General features: G+C 31.1%; 1 protein-coding gene across 1 annotated transcript in view; it reads right to left on the bottom strand.

Annotated features, from left to right (window-relative positions):
• Positions 1–6877: 6877 nt before the first annotated feature.
• The window catches only part of LOC119670294 (acetylcholine receptor subunit alpha-like), a 94758-nt gene continuing 78917 nt past the window's right edge, over positions 6878–22718 (bottom strand). Inside the window, exons 7-10 of the mRNA XM_038080497.1 lie at positions 18096–18242; positions 17923–18015; positions 16947–17826; positions 6878–7143 (exon numbers count right to left, since the gene is read on the bottom strand). Coding sequence (XP_037936425.1) covers positions 6943–7143; positions 16947–17826; positions 17923–18015; positions 18096–18242 — 1321 coding nt within the window. The 3' untranslated portion in view covers positions 6878–6942. The remainder of the gene's footprint in view (positions 7144–16946; positions 17827–17922; positions 18016–18095; positions 18243–22718) is intronic.

Below are 22718 nucleotides of genomic sequence, written 5' to 3'. Positions count from 1 at the left end.
GTATTAACTTTATTCAGGGAACTGATAACTCAATTGGATGCAATAAGAATTTTTACAATTTTAGAATCTAACAAAGAACAACTTTAGAATTAAAGCAGGAAATATAATAGAATACTTAAGTAGAACTATAACTGCATAAACTAAAAATAATAATTCTCTTTTAAATAATTTATCAGATTCATGAAACTTACAACCCAAGCCATGCAAATAAAACTAATGGAACAAATTTAAACATAATATAAGAATTAAAACAGGAATCTAATAGTATATATAAGGCAGAACTTTAACTTAAATAAACTGAAAATCGTATGTCGGTCTGGCATAACGGAAGAGGAGACTACGAAGGAATGGATGCAAAAATGAGCTGCAATAATGTATAAATGAAAAAAAAAATACTTTGTTAAATACTTAACATTAAGTTAATTCATTAATGAGGTAAAACTCAATAAAATATAAGTAATACAGTTTATTATTATTTAAATTCCTAAAAGGAATTAAACATTAACTTTACGAAATTTAATAAAGTAGTTTTATTTGAAATTTAAATTTAATTGTTGTCAAACACTACTATTCGCCAGCTGGAAATTGCACAAAGCCAGGCTCTGAGAAGACTTTTCAAGGAAGCATGGTACATTAAGACGAATGACATCCTCAGGAACCTCAAGATAGATCCGATCAAAAAATAAATAAAGGATAGAGCCCTAAAATTATTTACGAAAACTGATAGGCTTACTAACTCCGCGTTATCGAATCTCAGAATGGTTACAGGCTCCTCGGGGAGGTGTGTAGATCTGAGGTCAATTATTACTTAGTCTGATAATGTGATAAACAATAATTCAGTCAAGGCTTAGAGAGGGATTATGAAGAAAGTTGAATATATATATAAGTTGAATATAGAAAGTTGAGTATAAGTGCTCAAGTGCACTCACTCAACTATTTTAATTTATTTCACTATTTTTTTTATATTTTTCCAAAAAAGCTGCATCATTTTCACACGCATTAAATGAAAAAAATCATTTACTTTAAAGTCAAAGTAGTGGAAAACTTGATATGATGCTGCCACATCGTAGCGATTCAGCTTAAAAGAGCAAGGCAAGAATTGACAAAAGACAAACGATACAGGCTTTATTCAGATTGGAAAATTACAAAAAAGTAAGTCAAAAGACAACAACAATAACAACAATAACACCAATAAGAGTAATTGTAAAACCAATGACAACAAAAGTGAAAATAAAAACAAAAACAAAAGAAAGAAAACAAAAGCCAAGCAAAGCGCGTCAGTGGACTCATAAAATAAATGAGCGGAACTTTATGATTATTTCAGTAAAGGTTTTCATTTTCTGGCCGTTTGTGGAGCTTTTAGCTTTTATCTTCCTGTCAAAGCAGTGAAACTCAATTTAAATTTGCACTTGAATCAGTGAATTGAAAGCAATAACAAAACAAAAACAAAAGCAAAAATAAAAACAAACTACACCGTAAGTAACAACAAAAACAACTAACAATATTTACAATAGCAACAATTATGGCTGCGCGAACAGCAGTAACAAAACAACAAAAATGTTGAGCCTGTATGAGCGCACGACAGTCGCGCTCTAATGTCCGCTTTGTGACTATGAGAGATGCATTGAAAGCAAGAAGCAATTATAATTTGTGGTTATTGTATACGTTTTTCATTATTATGATTCCGTTTTGGCTTGACATTGTTGTTATTGTTCTTGCAGTATTCAATGGTGTATATAAAGTTGACGGTGGAATATTGGTGTTAATGTTGTTGTTGTTGTTGTTGATGTAATTGTTGTTTGATTTTCATAAAGTAAAAAATATTTGGCTATTTTCTTTTGTTTCTCGTAAATACTCATTTAAGTAGAAGCAGAAATTTTTTTATTGTTTTGCTTTGATATTGAATTGCCTACAAATTGATTTGTGTGACAACACTTAACCAGATTCTTTAATCAATTTTAAAATACAATGTGTTTACACTCAATAATTGAGTAACAATTAGTAGTATTTTCACACAAAAATATTTATTGGTTATTGCTTAGGATAGTGGTAAACTTTGATTCTAGTTTGAACATATCATTTTAATGGTTAAATGTTAATATTTCTTTAATTTCTATTACTTGTAGGTAATAGGTTTTAACCGGAACTGCAAAACATTGCTTTTTTGTGTGGTCTAATCAGTACTTTTATTTTAATGGTGATTAGTTTCAACCGGAACTACTAATCGTCACAGGTATCTGTAAAATTTATAGTAGTAACTTAACACTGATAAAAACCTAATAAAATCTTGGTTTTGAATATTAAACTTAAAACTGATTTTTATAGGAAACACATGCATAGACTCAATTTCTGACATAAAAATTTTGACTACATGAATTTTAAAAGAAATAAGTTACCGAAAAGACTGGCATTATTAATTAACATGAGATTAGTATAATATATGTATACTATAATACAATAATAATATAAATATATTATATTATGTCAATATATAATAATAATAATATATATACTATATAAATTCTTATATAGTATATATATTATTTCCAGAAATATGTATTCTGGTATTTTCCAGAAATATGTAGAACTCTGCGCAACCTTAAAGTGCGAGTATACGACTTCAAAGTAGTTAAAAAGTATGATTACAGTGGAATATTTATAACAAAGAAAATTGCAGAAGATAATGTATTCAGGATCGCTTGGTAGCTATGGATAAACCCAACTTTACCGGTAAAGTTATTTTAAGTCAAGTCCAAACTTAGACATAAATATGGTTTGGTCACATTCTAAAAATGGAAAGCAACTATGTGCACAAAATGATCTAAATCCTATCCACCCAATCCGCCCGTTATCCTTATTCTTCCGTCGAATACCACCAACCACTACCAATTCATTTCCGCACCCATTTAATCGTCTTGTTTATCTGCTCCTATTATCTGTTTAAAGGTCTCAGCGGATTACAACAAAAAAAAAACAACAAAAAAATAATCCAATCTATAAATCACAAACTGCAAGATAAAGAGGACATCCTCATTAACAGCACGGTTAGTAGATTATATAGAACATGAATCAAAAGTAATTTGCTTTAGAAATTTTAAAATTATAGCGGTAGCTAGAATTGAATAGAGAAAAATAGTAGAGAAAGTCAACAGCTGCCTCGGACTGTAAAGCTAAAATATTATTATAAGTAGTGCCAGTATTTACCTTTTGAACTGGAGAGCGATTCTTACTATTATCTTAAACAAAATAATATTTGTAAATACATATTAGTTATTAATCACTGCTGAATTTATAGATACACATAAATTGGTGTACACTCAAGCGTTAAAAGATAAGATAATTCCAGAGGTTTATGAATTTGAATATACTAAATTAAAAAAAATTATAAAATTGTTATAGCTGACAGGTTGATGTTATAATTTCAGATGTTGTCGATCTAAGCTATCAGTAAGAAGAATGCAGAGTGAATGCTAGAGAATTTATAGATAAGTTAGAGTTATTTCTCTGTCAACTTTTTAGCTTCATTAAAAATTTTAAATTCTGATCTATGTATTCTTGTATTAAAGTAACAAACTAATAAGGATTTAAAAAAGGACTAAAAAAAGTTATTAGTTATTTTTCATATAAATACATTAAATTTAGAACAAGTGACTCTGTTCGAGCATAAATTAGAGTAATTGTTTAAAGAAACATAAAGTGCTGAACTATTCCAATCAATTTTAATAATTTAAAATAAATTTATCATTTCAATACTTTATGTAAAATCAAAAAACATAAATCAAAAATTTTTTGTACTCGAAAAATGTAACACGAAACTCACATGCGTAAAATATCTGAAATATTGCATCTTTTATTTATGCGTCTTCAATCGCACCTTCGAAAGTCGACCCACGTTTCGGTTTTTTGAACCTTGAATTTTTAAGAATTTTTGCATAAATTTCAAGAAAAAGGTGTTGTTGCTTTTCCTTCGCTCAACTAATTCACTTAATATTATTATATTATGTATTTTGCAGCAGCTTAACTTTTACTTCATTTACATTCGATTCATGTCCTTTGACACTTTTGTTCGATTGGTCAAACTTGAAAAAAAAGGGTTCTTTTCACACATACTCCTACTGGGGCATAAATATCCTTTGAGTCTTAGTGGCTTGAAGTTAAGGGAGTTGTTGCTTTTTTTCGTTTGTTTATTTCTCGCCTGGACCATAAATCATTTTAGGCCATTTGGTGCTCGTGTAAGCCACAGTGGAATTGAAGGCAATTTTGATTACTTTCGAAAAATGTAAAACAAATGAGTTTAATATGCAAAAGCTGTTGGCTTTAGGGGCGGGTGGGTTTGTAAAGGGAATAAACGAATTGGCTTGAATAAGTTGATGAACTTTAAACAAAATACAAATACCTCTTTTGCTTCTTACAACACTTTTCGATTTTTGCTCCACTGTTTTACGTGCTACTAAGCACCGCTTTGTTGTTTAGCGAAATTATCCTGTTGAGTTTCATGCACATTTCATACACTTAAAGTAAGGATAATATAAAATTTATTGCCAATTTGCATAAAAATTGTGTAAAATTGACACATTAAATTAAATTTAGTTAAGAAAAATGTGTGAGAAGTCGGAAACTTGTGAGGCATGTAAGGGGAATTTATGTTGACTTTTAAAGGATTTTAAATTTTAATTTTTAATAGAAATGTAATTTGTTAAATTTAAAATGTATATCCGTATTTTTGGCTATATTTGCACATATTCATGTATATTAATCTATCCATAATATTTTCCTAATATATCTATATAATATAAATATATATGTATATTTATACATTTTTTGTTTTACTTAATATTTAAGTGCTTTTATGAAATTTGCCTACACATATTCACATATAAGAGTATTAAAATAATTTACACATACAAGACATATTAACAGACACACATTTTTTGTTAAAAAAATTAAGCGAATTAATTACATATTAAAAAACATTTAATATTAATTTTATATAAGTTTTTATATGCACACATAAATATATATATATTTTATATGACAAATAAAATATATAGCAAAAAGATCTTATGGGCGGAACCTCCACCTTCGGAGGTTCCGCTCTACTCCCTACACTCTACTCCCCTTACTGAGTAAGGTAAAGACTTCTGGTAAAGATGAATCTAAACTTCTAGGTACTAAGTCCATTTATCTCAACTTTTTTCCCTGAAAGTTGAAGCTGCTCTTCGAATCAGTGGTGAAAATTTTCTCCAATCATATTTAAGAGGCAATTTTAGTGGATTAAAGTCTTTTTGACTACGAATTTAGCAGGTGCAGCAGTTAGGCATATTGTGGGAAAAGATGACGTAATTGCTTAAAAGATCTAGTTCATGACAAGTCAGATAAGAAATTAATTAATTATACTTGGAACCATAACCGAAATGAAACTACTATGGTATTAACATAAATAACGACCTCTATCTAGTGTGCGTATTAACAACGATAATTCGTGGTATCACAATGGACCATTGTTTCAGCTCAAATGGGATTTAAGCATAAGTCTGACACTAGACCAAAAATTTACCAAAAATATCTTTAACCATTTATTGAGATACTTTGTAGCCGAATATGTCTTTTGATGTTCTGGCTAAGGCTGTTTATGTGGTAGTATGTGTTGTGGTTAGTTTTATTCAAAAAAATAGATATTTGGATGCTAAGAACTTTCGCAATGAATCTTTAGCCATATATTAAGATACATAATAGCCGAGCATGTTTTTCTAAGGTAAAGGTAAGGCTATAAATAGGGTCTTACCTATAGAAAACAATGTAATAATAAAATAAAAATAAAACCTGATTTTAAGCTTTTATTTTATTATTTCACTTCAGCTGTTTTTAAACTATAAATAAATAAAATAAATTGTGTAAGAATTTCTATAATAATTTTGTTGTGATACAAGCGAGCACAAAAAGGTAAATAAAAATTTTTGAGAAAAACGTTATGAGAGACTATTTTTTTTGTAAAAAACATTAACTATAAAGGGGCACAATTCAAGAAGCTGGTCCGTATTCTTAATAAATTAATACGCTCATAGGTTTACAGTAGTACAATAGAATGATTTGCGGTTACAGTAGACAATAGTCTTATGGATCCACTACTTCATATAATCAATAAATGTGTATTTAGTACTGTAACTTGTTTTGTGCTTTATCAACACACTAGAGGCAATTCAGTACGGTACTTTCAAAACTAGCTTCAGGAACATAGGTATTGGCTGAACCTAAGAATTGAATATGAATATAATTTTCTGAATATTACACGATTAATATGGTTCGCAACTGAATATATAGAGATAGCATCTCAATCCATTTTCTATCGAATCATTGACTATACACCTATATATGATATCTAAAGATGTAATTTTATATTTATTTGTGTGCATATAAAAATAAATTTAATAATATATATTAATTTAATACAATTACAAAACAATTAAATAATCTACCAATAACTACTTTATTTATTTTTAAAAAAATTACACATTTATGAATGCAATTGGTATGTAAAAAGTACAGTACGAAATTTATATCAATTTCTAACTTAAACTCTACACATACATATATATAAAATTCAATGAAATTCATACATTATTTTACTCACTCGCACACATGGCCACTCATATTCCTATATAGTAAAATTTACTGCAATTTTTTTAGTGCTGTTGGTTATGAAATTGTTGTTGTTGTTACTCGTACTTACATATTTTATTATTGTTATTGTTGTTGTTGTTTTCTTTTCAATTTATTGGTAGTGTAGTGTTAATGTTAAATATTTTTTTTGTTATTGCACTTTTTGCTTTAATTTCTATTATATTTTAATTCAATTATTATTATATTTTGTTTCATTTGTAAATTGTTTTTGTTTAATATTTTTCGTTTTTGTTGTTAAATTTTATTTAAACCATAATAAATTTATAACACAGGTCTGGCAATGTTCGGTTTCGCTGTTGTCGATGCAATTTCAGATAATTTAATATCGATTGGTACCCGAGTGTCGTACAGTGTTGGCGCCTGCAGTATTATTCCGGCAGTACCAAAAACAACCGCTATTGTAAATATCCATAAGAATAAACGATCCAAAACCATTGCTACATATTTCCAGTCCTCTTTAACCTGTAAATAAAAATAAAAAACATTTGAAATTTAAATTAAATTTAGATTTGAAGTTGTATATATCTAATATGGTAAATATTTAAAAATTTTTATTAAAAACCATTTTGTTTATTTTATTATAATGACTTCAAATTTGAAATTTATTCTGTTATTCAAATAACAAAATAAATTTTTATCGTACTTTTGAAAATTGTTAAGATTCTAAATTAAATAATAATAATAAAAAGTTTTATAGAGTTTTAATCCGATGATTGGTATTAATTCATCAAATTAAATTTGATAACTTAATTATCAAAAAAAATTATTTAATTATGTTTAAGTATTCAGGAAGTTTAGTTATGATCTTCAGTATATCACCAATCATCTCTGGTTTGGAAGCAAAAGATATCACTGACGGCTCCAAAACCGTTAGGAGCAGGGTCAAAGACTCTTGCTTTGACCCCAACACCAGAATCTCGCTTTAGTTGTGTGGATGCATCACTATCTTTCAAGTGGAAGTTTAAGTCAATGAGGTCTGCGGTCGAGTTAAATTTACTAAAGGGTTGAAAGGTATCTGTACATACACAAACAGTTAAGTAACAATCAAGGCATTAGTCGTTTAAAGGTGCTTTTCGAGATTTTAAATAGACTGTTGTGATATCTTGCTACAACTGACAAACAAAAGCAATTTGATAATTTGTTTAGTGTCTGAGTACATTGGAATCAAAAACAATGAATCTAGAGACAATCTTGCAAGGATACAATCCTTACAATTCTGTGGATCGGAGCCTTACTGTGGAATAAGTTAATTAAAAATAAAGGTTCTGTAGAAAAATTATTTTGTAAACGGAAGAAATCATTACTGTCGCGACATTTCAGATAACTGTCAGGCTAAAGAGCTTGTACGTTCGTATAACTCCAGTACAGAGTTGAGGTTGTTGGTAGGTTGTCTGACGCGTAATCATGGCCTGTGGTATTATCTCAATAAAATGAACCTGTTTGAGGGAATAGAACGTGGACTTTATTTAAAAGTGGATGAGACCTTTAGTTGTGTTCTTTGTGACTCTCCGCTTTAATTTGAAAAAGAAAAATATCATTGGACTGGTAATTGCTATCCCGATATGGTAGTAGCTTGTTTCCAAAATTGACTTCACTCAAAGGACGAAAGGTCTTTTCTTCAGTTAGGGTCGGTTAGAAACACAGAAACTCAACCGTTTTCGCAGTGCTCTGCTGCATTGGAAGCCAATAACCCGTAAGTTTTCTTGTTCACTTAAATACTCGTAGCTTAGGTTTCAGTATTGATAACAAGAGAAAATCTCTTGTTATTTTATTCAGTTTAATTTCTTTTTAATAAAGAAGATTCTTTAAGTAATTCATAATAATTCGTGATTGGTAAGTCAGGGAAATTTTCGGAAATTCATCTTTAGTCTACTGAAATCCGATTCTTTTTGAGTGGAAAAGAGCTTTAAGCAGTTTCTAATTTTTTTAAATTCGCATATAGTCAAATAAAGTTTAAATCTTGCTCCTTGAGAATTAGTACTTTTATTTTATCATGTCGAGTATGCTCTTTGCATATGCAGAAGATGGTAAGTATGAAAATTATTTTTTTGAATACTAAAAGCTTATTCTTCCTACATGAGATGAAGTGCTAGAACTTCTAACATCTCTCTATTGGTGGTTGTGCGGATAAGCAGCAAACTGTGCTCCATCTTATGTGTGAATGTCCATCAATGGCTAGAAAAAGATTTTTAGTCTTTAGGGCCTCTTTTTTTACTGAATTGACAAAGCTGTCAACCTGCAAAATTGAGGACTTGGTTAAGTTCATAGGATTGATAAGTTGGTTCACTTTCATTTGAATGGAAAAGTTGTGTCTCTCTGCGTTCTTCGTATGTTGATCTATGTGCTATTTTCGAGAATTTTTCTGGGCTTTATATGAACAGCGCTAATCCATGGTGTTACAACAAATCATTATTTTAGCATAAGTCGGCTGTGGGTACTATTCCGCCACCCCAACCTAACCTAATCAAAAATAGATATTCTCATAGTTCGGATTATTTTAACTATTCTATATATATGTACTCGTATTCCTCTAATAGTTCACAACATAAAGTTATTCCAATAATGTGAATAACTTTACATACTCTGTACATAAAGTACAGAGTTGAGGTTGTTGGTAGGTTGTCTGACGCGTAATCATGGCCTGTGGTATTATCTCAATAAAATGAACCTGTTTGAGGGAATAGAACGTGGACTTTATTTAAAAGTGGATGAGACCTTTAGTTGTGTTCTTTGTGACTCTCCGCTTTAATTTGAAAAAGAAAAATATCATTGGACTGGTAATTGCTATCCCGATATGGTAGTAGCTTGTTTCCAAAATTGACTTCACTCAAAGGACGAAAGGTCTTTTCTTCAGTTAGGGTCGGTTAGAAACACAGAAACTCAACCGTTTTCGCAGTGCTCTGCTGCATTGGAAGCCAATAACCCGTAAGTTTTCTTGTTCACTTAAATACTCGTAGCTTAGGTTTCAGTATTGATAACAAGAGAAAATCTCTTGTTATTTTATTCAGTTTAATTTCTTTTTAATAAAGAAGATTCTTTAAGTAATTCATAATAATTCGTGATTGGTAAGTCAGGGAAATTTTCGGAAATTCATCTTTAGTCTACTGAAATCCGATTCTTTTTGAGTGGAAAAGAGCTTTAAGCAGTTTCTAATTTTTTTAAATTCGCATATAGTCAAATAAAGTTTAAATCTTGCTCCTTGAGAATTAGTACTTTTATTTTATCATGTCGAGTATGCTCTTTGCATATGCAGAAGATGGTAAGTATGAAAATTATTTTTTTGAATACTAAAAGCTTATTCTTCCTACATGAGATGAAGTGCTAGAACTTCTAACATCTCTCTATTGGTGGTTGTGCGGATAAGCAGCAAACTGTGCTCCATCTTATGTGTGAATGTCCATCAATGGCTAGAAAAAGATTTTTAGTCTTTAGGGCCTCTTTTTTTACTGAATTGACAAAGCTGTCAACCTGCAAAATTGAGGACTTGGTTAAGTTCATAGGATTGATAAGTTGGTTCACTTTCATTTGAATGGAAAAGTTGTGTCTCTCTGCGTTCTTCGTATGTTGATCTATGTGCTATTTTCGAGAATTTTTCTGGGCTTTATATGAACAGCGCTAATCCATGGTGTTACAACAAATCATTATTTTAGCATAAGTCGGCTGTGGGTACTATTCCGCCACCCCAACCTAACCTAATCAAAAATAGATATTCTCATAGTTCGGATTATTTTAACTATTCTATATATATGTACTCGTATTCCTCTAATAGTTCACAACATAAAGTTATTCCAATAATGTGAATAGTATAATTATTAAACTAGAAAATAAGCATATGCTTATTCAAATGAGAAATTCATTTTTAACTTTTACATTTTTAAATATCAATTTGAGATTAAAACATTTCCTACTGTTTTAATGAAAGACACTTAAGCGGAAAAGTCTGCTCCTAACAATAAAAACATTTTTATTATTATTTTTTGAAGAAAAATAAATACATTGGATCATTGCTATGAGATTTTAGTAGGAAAACATATTGAAAGCATTCACCCGTGTGTTATTGCCATTTCGATACTCAAGGGCTTTCCTTCATTGGTGAATGTGTACTTCTCGTTATTACGAGTATTTCGGTGCGCCGCAATTTATTTCCTTTTATTTTTTATGGGTTTCCATTTCTCGGTTTTGCTTAATATTATGTGTGTGGGTTTTTACACAGTTTTGAACATTCGAGTACTTTTTGGGGAAAATATAGTATTTTTGTATATTCGAAAAATTTGCAGCCTATTAAAAAAAGGCATAAGATAAGCATATTTCATATTAAAGATTTTTAAAGAAATCAAAAAGGAGCATATTGAAATATAAGTAGCTTCTAAATAATAGTTATTATAGCAATTATTTCAATAAAATTATTTAATTTCAATTTTTAAAAAATATTTGTATGTGTTTTATATATGCTTATAACGTCATAATTAATAATTATTTATTAGAAATAATTAAAAATAAAATTCTGGGCTGCTTTACATCAGCAACTCTAGTCGCAATTAAAAAAAAAACAATCAGCCTTCCGGGTGGAAGTCAGATTGCTCCTTATTTAGGATTTCCTATCGCCAGACGGATACATTTATCTCCATTTAAAGTTTTTACTATTCTCGTCTTTATCTAAAACAAAGACAGTCATAGACAAAGGGTTTAATCTAGTTTCATACCTATATAGTCGAGGTCTGATTAGATAAACCTGTCTTGTTTTTAAGATACCATACAAGCAGATAACCATAATGACAAACTCTTCACTACTGAGAAGAAATATCTTGTCATAGATGAACTAACTTTGTAATTCTTTAACTTGGTGGCTACTTAGAATTCTTAAGCAGTAACGACTTTTTTCAGGCATTGATCAATCCTCTATCAGAGATCAACTTGTGATCCAACTAGATTTATTGGCAACAACTACAGTAAAATCTGTTTCCCTTTAGTAATTTATAATTGTTATTGCATAATTGACAATAAAATAAAATAAATTTGATAAAAGAATTGTGTGTTAATGTATGAATCATTTTTTGAAAACATAAGTACTATATGTACGGTTGTCACCGTTGAATATTCATTATTTAGATTCAAAATTCTGCAATAATCACAGAATTCAGAGTGATTTACGTGATTACCTGTCGTGAAGGCTTGAGAGCCATGGTGTTCTCAACAAACGCATCAAAATAATGCGCAGAAAAACGCGGCATTTGAGATTCCAGAAATTTCCACCCACACCAAATTGAGTTAAATGTTTGGCATTACTTCCCCCTTGGTTAGGAGTCGTAGCACTTTTGCTGATATTTGGGTCACAGCATCCAGTTGAAAAATACAACTCCACCACGACACAGCCACCACGATACTGCCAACCTCAATTGGTCAGGACAGCCGAAGCCACGGACCCTGACCCGTGTGGTACCAGATTTACAGTTCCGGTCAGATGCCGTAAGTGAAAACTCACTCACTACCATTTACACCGCAAACAATGTCGGATGGTGCTCTGGGTTTTATTCGCTTTTTACGACATGCACGCCTTACCTCTGGAATATTCTTTCCCGCGGGGAGTAATGATTACCATGTGTAAATGAAAAGTATCTATCTGATATTGTTGTGTTAAGAATTGTACTAGATAATACGAATATAATAGATGCCATTGGCAGCAATGCACCATTGTACTTTATCATAATTATGTTTAATATTAAATGTTATACTAATACTATATGGCAAAGGCTATACTTATAATATGCACAAAAAATTTATATGAAATATTTTCAATCTCATTTCAAAATATTAAGGTTTTATATATAAACAATAGGAATAAAATTTTACAAAAAAAAAACAATATAAATATTTTAGATTTACTCTAATCCATTTGTAGTTTTTATTTAATAAAAAAAGGTGCCAGTATTATACTATGATATCTCTAGTTTTTATTTTTATATAACTACACCATATATCCAAAATATTAAACAAAATATTTAATTAAAACATAAATTCCACAACTTGAAACTTCAAAACAAATTTTTTCATTCCATATTTAATCTTTCTCTTCTCGACTTTCATTTTAATATCTAACATTGCCTTAGTTGTAGAAATTTAAGTGCTCGTATGTCACTGAAAGGGGACAAAAGCCATAAAAAACTTAAAATCCTTTCACGCATTTCCCAGCTAACATATTTCATGTTACGCAGGATATGAAATATCTTAGTGATTCCTTCTCTTGCACATAAAATATTTGACAAATGTAAGTCGGTTCATACGTCTGAAATACGGGGTTTCACAGTGAAGTATGCACCACTTAAATAAATAAAATGCATACTATTTTTCCATTATCCTGTATTTTAGCAAAAATAAATAAAATATTTTTAGTTGTACAAATTTTTGTGGTAATAAGAAAAATATTTATACATTTCAGGATATGTTTCTTGGATTTTATTTTTCGTAAACATTCCTTCAAATATGCAAACAGAAAAACTGAGTTATGACTACCGTAGCAACATATCTTAAAAGATAATACATGGCGTATGAGTAACAATATTTGATTGTCATTAAATTTTTTTGTTATTTAAAAGAAAAATAAAATGTGGTTCTCTTCCAACTTATATTATAAAAGCATTGTAGATAAGATCTTTTTTGCAAGAAAACTTCTCCAAAATACTAGCGATATACAAAAACTGGATAAAAAATTAATTACTGTATGTGTTATTTTATATTCCTTTTTTTACTAACTTTAATAGTTTCTTCTTTATTAACTGAATCAGAAAATTCAATGTACACATGTAGTTTTTTCAAAAATGATATATTTTATACATAATATTCTAATTTGAAAAGGCAGAACAAAATATAAAAACCAAATGTGCAGTATTTAAAGGAATAATATCAACAGTTTAGCTGTTCGGATTCGAAAAACTTTTTATTGAAATTATGCACATTGGTTAACATTGAATATGTAATCCATCGTCAATTTTAACTAATTGAAACAACTTGTATTGTTTCTTTAACAAATGATTTATATCTGGAGATCATGTGGCTTTTCATTTAGTAGAGGAATTCACTTAGTAAGCTATATATTTCATGTTCTCGATACTCTATAACTGTTACCACTAACGAAATCATCAGCCCCAGTCTACCCAACGCTTTCCAATTATCGGTTTCAATATCATTTTCGATGGGGTATTATCATCCATTCCATATCAACATGTGTAGTATCATCATCCGCATCATCCACATTAGTTACAGTCTGCCTCCACAGTTTCTTCCTCCAACTACCGCTTCAAACATATTTTTCGCTTGAGTGTCATCATCTAATCTCACAACATGACTAAGCCGGCTAAGCCGCTGAATGTTAATACGTTGAATAATATAAATGTCATGATAAAGCTCATACAGCTTATTGTACATTCGGATGCATTAAAAGACCAAAGATCTTTTCTTTTGGAAACTTCCAGTGCTGCTGCATCATTTTGTGATAGTATCAATGCTTTTACATCATACAGAAGCACATGTAGAATAAGCGACCTATAGAGTGCAAGTTTTATCTTTCGGTGGAGAGCTCTACATACCAATACATATCAATAGCAAACTGCGTTCATTTTAGTATCTATGGGGAATGGTGATTCTTCGATTGATCTCTAGGCTGATATTATAGTTGGATGTAAAACTTCTTAAACAAACTCGTATATCGATCATTTACTTTAAGAAAATAAATTTTTGTAAAGACACCTCATACAAAATATTTTTTTTCAAATTCATTTCGTGTACTTAGGGGAGTTTGTCAGTAGTTTCCATTTTTTTCGCTTTTAAAGTGCTATTAGCTGGTAATTTTGTTTACTTAAATGTACATATACTCGTTAAGTAATGTGTGCTAGCTTCAGATGCTTAAATCATCCACTTTATAACTTTGGCACTCTCATATCATAGTTGTAATAGGGCTTACAATTAATATGACCCTTCCGCTTGTAAAACTGCCACACCTATCCGCCTACATTCTTTCCAATAGACTTCTAAGTATATGGCCTATTTTTCTCAACTCCGCACCCTAATTACAGGAATAAAGTTTCACACACTGTCTTCTGGATCAGTGTTGGTAGTTTCAGTGGGTTAAAATCACACACAGTGGCTGTCAATGCTTTCTAGCTACCACAAAAACTTTCTATATGTATTATGTAAAAGTCTATAATTTTTGTAAGTGCTGTATGAATTTTGGAATCAATAAATAATAGTGATAAATAATACTTTAGTTTGCATTTTAACGTCAGTTATGATGGATGATGGTAGTAACTATTTTACTGAATAGAAACTATTGTATTTAATGGGATAATTGGCAATACTCAAAACAAAGCTGTATGATCAGCCAAAAATTCAATAAATAAAATAATAAAATTTTGTTGTTGTAGTTCACTACTGTTCAAAACCTCTCTACTAAATACTTCCAGTAAATAATGATTTTTCTTGTTTTAAACCCTAAGCATACATATTTTAGTTAAAATATGCTCTGCAACCCTCAACTGTAGATAGGAGCAAATAATTCAATAACAACTTTAATTTTCTCTAATTGAATGCATACGAAATATTTCACTTACTGATTTTTCCTTTTTTGCATAAGGACGCTTTTATGTGTATTTTACTCGTATATTAAAATTGACAACAACAATAAAGTCAACTTACAAGTGTCGTTGGAAATGAGTCGGTGTATGTCAAAGTTAATATGGATTTGTGCCTTGGTATTTTTCAAGTACAAAGTGATTTAACGCCTCCCCTTAAACGACACTAAAATCGAATCTGCTTGGTATGCAGCTTAGTATCAAACATTTGATCAGCAATGCGATATGCTAATACATACGAGTACAACAGCGCCACGATTATCCTTAGGACGAAAGTGTGTATCCTCAGTGTTGTGAGTTCGCCTGTTCGCCCTGCCTTAATAATTCGGTACGCATATTTGCACATAAATTCAGTTTGAATGTCAATGACATACACTACGTGCAATATGAGTAGTAGTAGGCGCTGAAATTAAAGTATTGTGAGTTGTGCTTATCATATCCTTTTCCTTCTGCCTGCATGTCCAGCTGTCAACTTGTTTGTCATTTGTACGAGAGTGGAATGGTTGTTGCTGTTCGGTGTTTGCTGTTTGCTATTTGACAAAACACAAAATGTACACTAAAAGAATTTGTACTGTCAATATTTGACAATCAAGTGGGCTGGTAAATTTCTTGATACGTACAAAGCGGCGCTTTTAAAAGGTCAACAAAAGGGCATGTCTTGCCTACGACACCTTATATGGAATAAGAAAACATGCTTACAAAATTTTATTGCCTTCTCAATAGTTGCATTTTGTGTTCGTTCACTTGAAAGTTTGTATCTTTTGTGAGTTTGAGTGTGAACGGGTATCCTCGTATGTGTGTGATCAATAGTATCTTGATTTCGCTAAACATATTATGAATTTTGGTCTATATAAATATATGTATAGATATATTCATATAGCATATACTTATATACATAGATATGTACATATATGAGGTGGTGTAGCGTGATGTCTGTGTATGCCACATGCTTTTTGGAAAAATGTGACCAATTGACCAGTTAAGCTGGTTTTATTGCTGGCAGGCAGGCAGCTTTGTTGTGTTACTGTCATTGTTGTTGCTTGTATTGATGTCGAAAATTGCTGTATTGATTTGATTTATGCTTCCAAATTGTCTAAGCGTGCCTTTGCCTATACTAGAGTTGACTGCACTGCGGCATTTAAGCAGGGCGTATTGTGCTCGCTATTTACTCTGAGCGACGCTGTGCCCACTGCCAAATACATATGCCGCCTGATTGCCACGTATGCAATCGTTAATGAAACGGCGATTTCATACTGATAACTGAACATACCCCACAAACGTATATAACTAGCGAAGAATAGAAAAGTAGGAAACGGAAATTGCTACTGTAATATATTCTGGAAAATTTCACAAAGTGTTTTGCTTTGACTAAGAAAGATGCTGGCTATATGGATGGTTGTGTAAGCGTGTGTAGTTGTTATGAAAATCTATGTTAATGCGACTGTAATTTATGTTCATAGACAGATTATTTTTGTTTTTTTTTGTTTTTTGATATTTATAGTTTCATTATGTTAGCTATTTAGTTAATGATAAGGCTTATTGTCCTAAAATGTGCTGTGTTTAATATGCAATATACTAAGTTAAGCTATTGTCAATAACATATGTGCGTGAAAACTATATATAGTAGTTTTATGTACTTACCCTTGTACTCTCCTCCTCTTTGCGTGTCTGATCGGCAATGTACGTTACACCATCCATAGCCTTATGCAGTTCTGGACACGTATGCCAACGATGCCGCACAGTGCTGCTCTCTTGGCCCGAACAGCAGTGTGGGCCACCTTCACGTTGACAAGCGGGCAGCACCCTGCTTGGCTGTTGTGTTTCTGTTGACTGACATGCTGCACCAGTGCCCATACCTTGATGCGTTTGTATGGTCCCACTGCAGCATGAGTCGGCCAGTGTCGAGGCAGTCGCTGTAGAGTTAACAGTCGTTGTTGACTTTATCACATTGGAGTTGGTATTGCCTAGCAAATCGCTGGTTGTTGTTGACTGGTGTTGTTGATGTGGATGCAATGGTACTGGTGAAAAATTTGCAGATGATGTTGACTGTTGGCGATATAGATGATGTGGATGTGTATGCTGCTGATGCTGTTGATGTAATGTTGTTGTTGATGATGACATGGCACCAGATAAATGATGGTGTGCATGATGTGCACCACCGCTATATTGCGAGGTTGAAGGTCCACCATTGCCTCCACCATTTGTTTGGCAAGATGTTGATGCCATACGACGAAATTTCGTAGGCGTTAATGGATGATCGAGCAGTGAACCACCCGTTTGTTGATATTGACTATGATGTTGTGCGTCTACAAGTGACGAAGTGGTCGATGTCTGCTGATTAACGGTTGTTATTGTTGAGGGGTAGAGTGTAGAGAAATGTCCTGTTATAGTTGAAGCACCAGTAGTGCTCATACCACAACCGCTTATGCCAATAGTTTCGTCCATTAGGTTAAGACTTTGTACTCTGTGCTGCATGTGCGGTGAGGTGCTGCGTGATGTCGTTTTTGGACTATGATGCATTCTAAGCATGAAATAGCGATGAAAGCATAAAAATGCCATTGATTAAAATTTGAAAATTTCACTTTGTAATAGAATTTTGTTGAAAATGTTTACTTACTTAGATAGTGCCACTGGTGGTGGCAGCGGTGGTATTTGATCCCTCAGTTCAAATCCGTTGCATGTGCGTACCATTAAACGACGTGACGATTTGCTACGTGTAAAAGTTAATGAAATTTATTTGAAAAATTTTCGTTTAGAGTTAAGAGTTAAGCAATTTAATTTTCGACTTACATCATTTCGCTTATGGGATACAACGGACGTCGCATAACTAAGAAACGTGGCAGCTGGTTAATGAACACAGTACGTACCCAAGGTGCCATTGTGTGTGTTTGCGGTGAGCGGAAGTGAATGTTCAGTACAACCACTGTAACGCATATACTGTGTTTTGATTTAATAACAATAAAACGATTGATTGCAATGAGTACAGTTAACCAACGGCAACGGCAACGGCAACGGCAATGGCAACAACAGCATCAGTCCATTAAAAAAAGGCGCATGAAAATAAATTGAAAAATAAATAAATAAAATAATAAAGAATAAATTACTTTGGGGAAATTGATGATGCGTTGAATTACAAATTTTTACACACAACGGAAATTGTACCACAATCTATACTCATTCACTCAATCATGCATTTATTGCCTTACACAATATGCTCGAGCTCCCATATTAACAATGGAGCATCAAGTGAATCTCAGCGCTAAATTGTTGGAATGCAACCGAGTTTATGTGTGTTAATATGTGCAAATATAAATATAAATATGAAAATAAATATAAATATATATAATAGTATATATATATAACATTATATACATATATTATTAGAAATTCATGCATGTTGTTGGTTGTTGTTGTTGGTGTCGATGGCATTGTCGAGAGAAGGTGGTTTTGGTGTTGGTTGCAATTAATTTTTGATTGAAATATATTTGGAGTGTGTTCAGTGCACACTGACAAGTTCAAAAATGATTTATGAGTTTAAAAAAATATTAAAAAACATATATATAAAAATAAATAAATAAAATTAAATTGAATTTAACTGCATTAAAATTACAACCTTTGCAATAATATACATAATGTATAATAATAGTTACTAAAAAAATGGAAAATAATCATAAATATTACATTTATGCTGAATTGTAATTAAATTTGTAATTCTCAAAAGATTTTTTAATTTTTGATTCAACTTTATTATTTAATATTGCACAAGGGTTTTGCAGTCATTATACTATTTAACTTATACTAGTAGAGGTTTAAATTGTTAATTTGATATTATTTAACTTTTACTAGTAGAGGTTTAAATTTTTGATTGATAGATTGTTTCATAATTATTTATTAAAAAATCATTATTATTATTATTTAACTTACACTAGTAGAGGTTTAAATTGTTGATTGATAGATTGTTTCATAATTTATAATTCAAAAGCTTAATTATGTATATTTTGTACTTATATATTTAAATATTATTTTAATTGGAAAATCTTCTTAATGGTCTTGACACTTGCAGTGAAAAAATTATGTATGAATTAAAAAACTTTTAAATATTTTTGAAGACCACTAATAATAATGTTTTGAGAATAATCGAAATAGCTGTATAATTGACTAAAATTTAAATAATTAAAAATAAAAATAATTGTAGCTAAAATATTTTCTTTTCCATTAATAGTGTTACGATTTTAGAGAAAAAAATATAGCAATTTTGTATGAATGAAAGAAGAAAGCTAAGTTCAGATAACTACTCTGTTTATAGTCAGTATTTGTAGATTAGATTGTACAAGCGATCCCAAGGTTCTACTTAGTTTATTGGCTCATTGCGTTATCGTTTAGGAACTCAGATTTCATAGAAATTACCTTGCATCTATTACAAAGTACTTTAAAGAGACGTACTGGTGCTGGCCAAGATCCTTAAAAAAGGAGACCCTTAGTGTAGTTAATTGCTGACGGCATTTTCGTCGTCCTCCTTACCATTGTGACAAAAATAATAAAACGGGAGAGTAAATTGACACGCAACATCAAGAGACTGCTAGCATTTTTCTTTATAGAAATATTTTTGAGTCTTATTACCTTGTATTGAATTGCGCAATACAGAAAGACTTTAAGTATCAGTGTATATATCTGTTATGGTAAGAAACAGATTAATACATACCTACACAGATGTGCAGGATATTTCCTAACATAGTAGCATAAACACGGAAAGTAGTTTTATGGTGTAAGAAACGTAAAAAATAGTAGAAGGGAGAGGAAGTGGTGTTGCCATTTTAACTATTTGCCGAAATACAGAGTATCATTCATAAATTTCTTTAATTTGATCGTTAATATGTCGTTGCAATAACAAACTTTTGTAAAATATTATGCCAGTACGGTTTAAATATCCTGCTCGGATTATCGTTTCGAATATTAGATTAAGAAAATCACATGACATGGAGTCATCATTTCTCAAACCTCGTTTGTTGTCAAACTGCTCAGAGAGGATCTTCTCAATTCCAACAAAGCTGGTGATCTGGCTCAACGTTATTTTGTGAAGCTGTATACGTTTTGCAGATACAGATATAGCGGCATAAAAAATGTTTCCAGTTGTAGTGTTAAAATAGGTTGTAAAATCGACAAATATATGGTGTCAATTTGTTTTTCTTGGTTTTTGGGTCTGGGATTTCACTCACTATATATATCTGAATATTTATGGTGGATTTGTCAGGTCTAAGTTATACAGATAAGGTCCAAATAGTGGCTAACGTTTGACTTCAATGTTTCAAATAGTATGTTTGGCAGAACCTAAGATGTGATATTTAAAAGACTGATCTCTAAATGTGAGGTTATCAAATTAATGAAAAATGGATGGAATGTATAATAGTGACAGTAAAGATGTAATTATCTAGTTTAAATTAAAAAATTATTTTTCTTGTTTATAATACTTTTTTATGTTATTTTTTTGCAGGCTAGTTATAACAAATATCTCTATATGATATATAATGCGCTTTTCTTGTGGAAGAAATACACAATTACTGCTTTAGCTTCTATAAGTTGTGGTAAAAATATTTAGGAATAAACAAATATGCTTTTGCACTTGTAAAGGCTTTCATATCCTTTAACTGGTACATTGCGGTTAGGTAACTTTAAAAGCTGTTTGCAAGCTGATATCCTGTGCAGATAATCAGCTCAGTCATGGACCACATGCTTGTGCTGGGTTTCCCATAACAATTAAATCAAGACACTGCAAAAGGTTAGACAGACATGGCAGCATGTCGAAATTATGGCATAAGCCTTTTGCCACATTGAGCGCCTGTTGGCTATTAAAAAGAGATTTTTTTAATTTAATTGACACAGTGTAAAGCCAAAGAGCGAAGCATGGATAACAAGTTATCAACAAAACCGAGAGGAAGAGAGTAGAAGGAACAAATGCGAATTTAATTAAAATATGTGAATAAAAAACTGTAGTGTAAAGCAAATACACTGAAAAAATACTCTGCATTGTTTGCTTGTCTGAGTGTGTGTGTAAATATATCAAAACATGTTTTCCGGCACTTGCTGTTATGATGACTTGATTGTGCGGTTACGCAGCTGCCGGCTGATCCATTGCAGCCGGCTTGTTGGCAGCTTGCTTTACTACATGAAGCATATGCAAATGGTATGTGACAGGAGGCGGTAAAAAATTAACTCTCAAATGGAGTGTGAAAGTGTGTTGAATTTTGTTTATTTATTTTTTTACTTTTTTTTTTGTGTTTAATGTGGTTAATTAAGTGCGGCATTTTTAAACACGCAAAAAGCAAAAGTTAATCTATTGCGTTTATAAAAATAAAATATAAAATTAAAAATGTTGAAAATGTCTTTGTTATGTGCTTGCAATAAATACCTGAAAAGTTGATGGGAATTAAAATTGCTTTGAAAATTTTAACTAACCCAGTGAGTTCAAGGACCTCTTTTTAATATAAAAAGTTTAGAAAGAAAATAATGAATATAGAGGAGAAAAAGTAGAAAAGAAAAAGTATAAAAATTGATGATTTCTTGAAGAAATAAATAATGTTCACACCCATGTGTATTTGTGTAAGGAGATATGTATATGTTTGTGTTTGCTAAAACGCCATAATAAATGCAGACAATGTTAAGGATTTGTACTGCTATCAACTGAAAAATGTCAAAACATTTTACAAGCAAATATCGTCTAACATCCTGGCAAATACAATCAGTGAACCACACTGATATTTTTTTTTGTTGCCAACTCGAATGGTTTTTTAGCGCCGTTTTCAAGCCATTTGCATCATTGGCACCCGCTGACGCCGTTGGGCATAAAGCCAAACGTATTTTTTACACAAAATTTGAGTAACATAAAATGAAAACAAAAAGAAAAAAGTTAAAGCCAAAATGAAAATAAAAATTTAAACAGAAATTGTATGGAAAAATTCGAATACAAATGAATTTCCACTTGAAAAGAAACAAAAAAGTAAATTGAACAGCACAACAAAAAAAAAAAACAAACAAGAAAATTGTATAAACAATGCATAACACACGAAATAGCACAACCATAACGGCCAACGCTGCCAATATGAATCAAACAATAACAAAAACAATAATCGAAAACCAGTACAAAGAAAATAAAAACTAAATTCATAAGAGCAACAACAAAAGGTAAACTCGATACGTAACGAAAAGTAATTTGAGAGGGCAAAAGTTATATTTTGTTTACGTTAACGGAAATCAAAGCATTTTGGAGCATACTTTCATTTCCACTTCAACCTGCAACAACAATTTACTAAACACTAATACATATTTATACACACACGCACCCATAAGCATACAAAACAAACTAAATGCACACACATTTTCAAGTAAACGTTATTGTTTTTGTCTTTATTGCTACCA

This window comes from Teleopsis dalmanni, chromosome 1 (genome assembly GCF_002237135.1).
Source record: "Teleopsis dalmanni isolate 2A chromosome 1, ASM223713v2, whole genome shotgun sequence".
NCBI classification, from domain to species: domain Eukaryota; kingdom Metazoa; phylum Arthropoda; class Insecta; order Diptera; family Diopsidae; genus Teleopsis; species Teleopsis dalmanni.
This window is presented reverse-complemented; position numbering and strand designations above follow the sequence as displayed.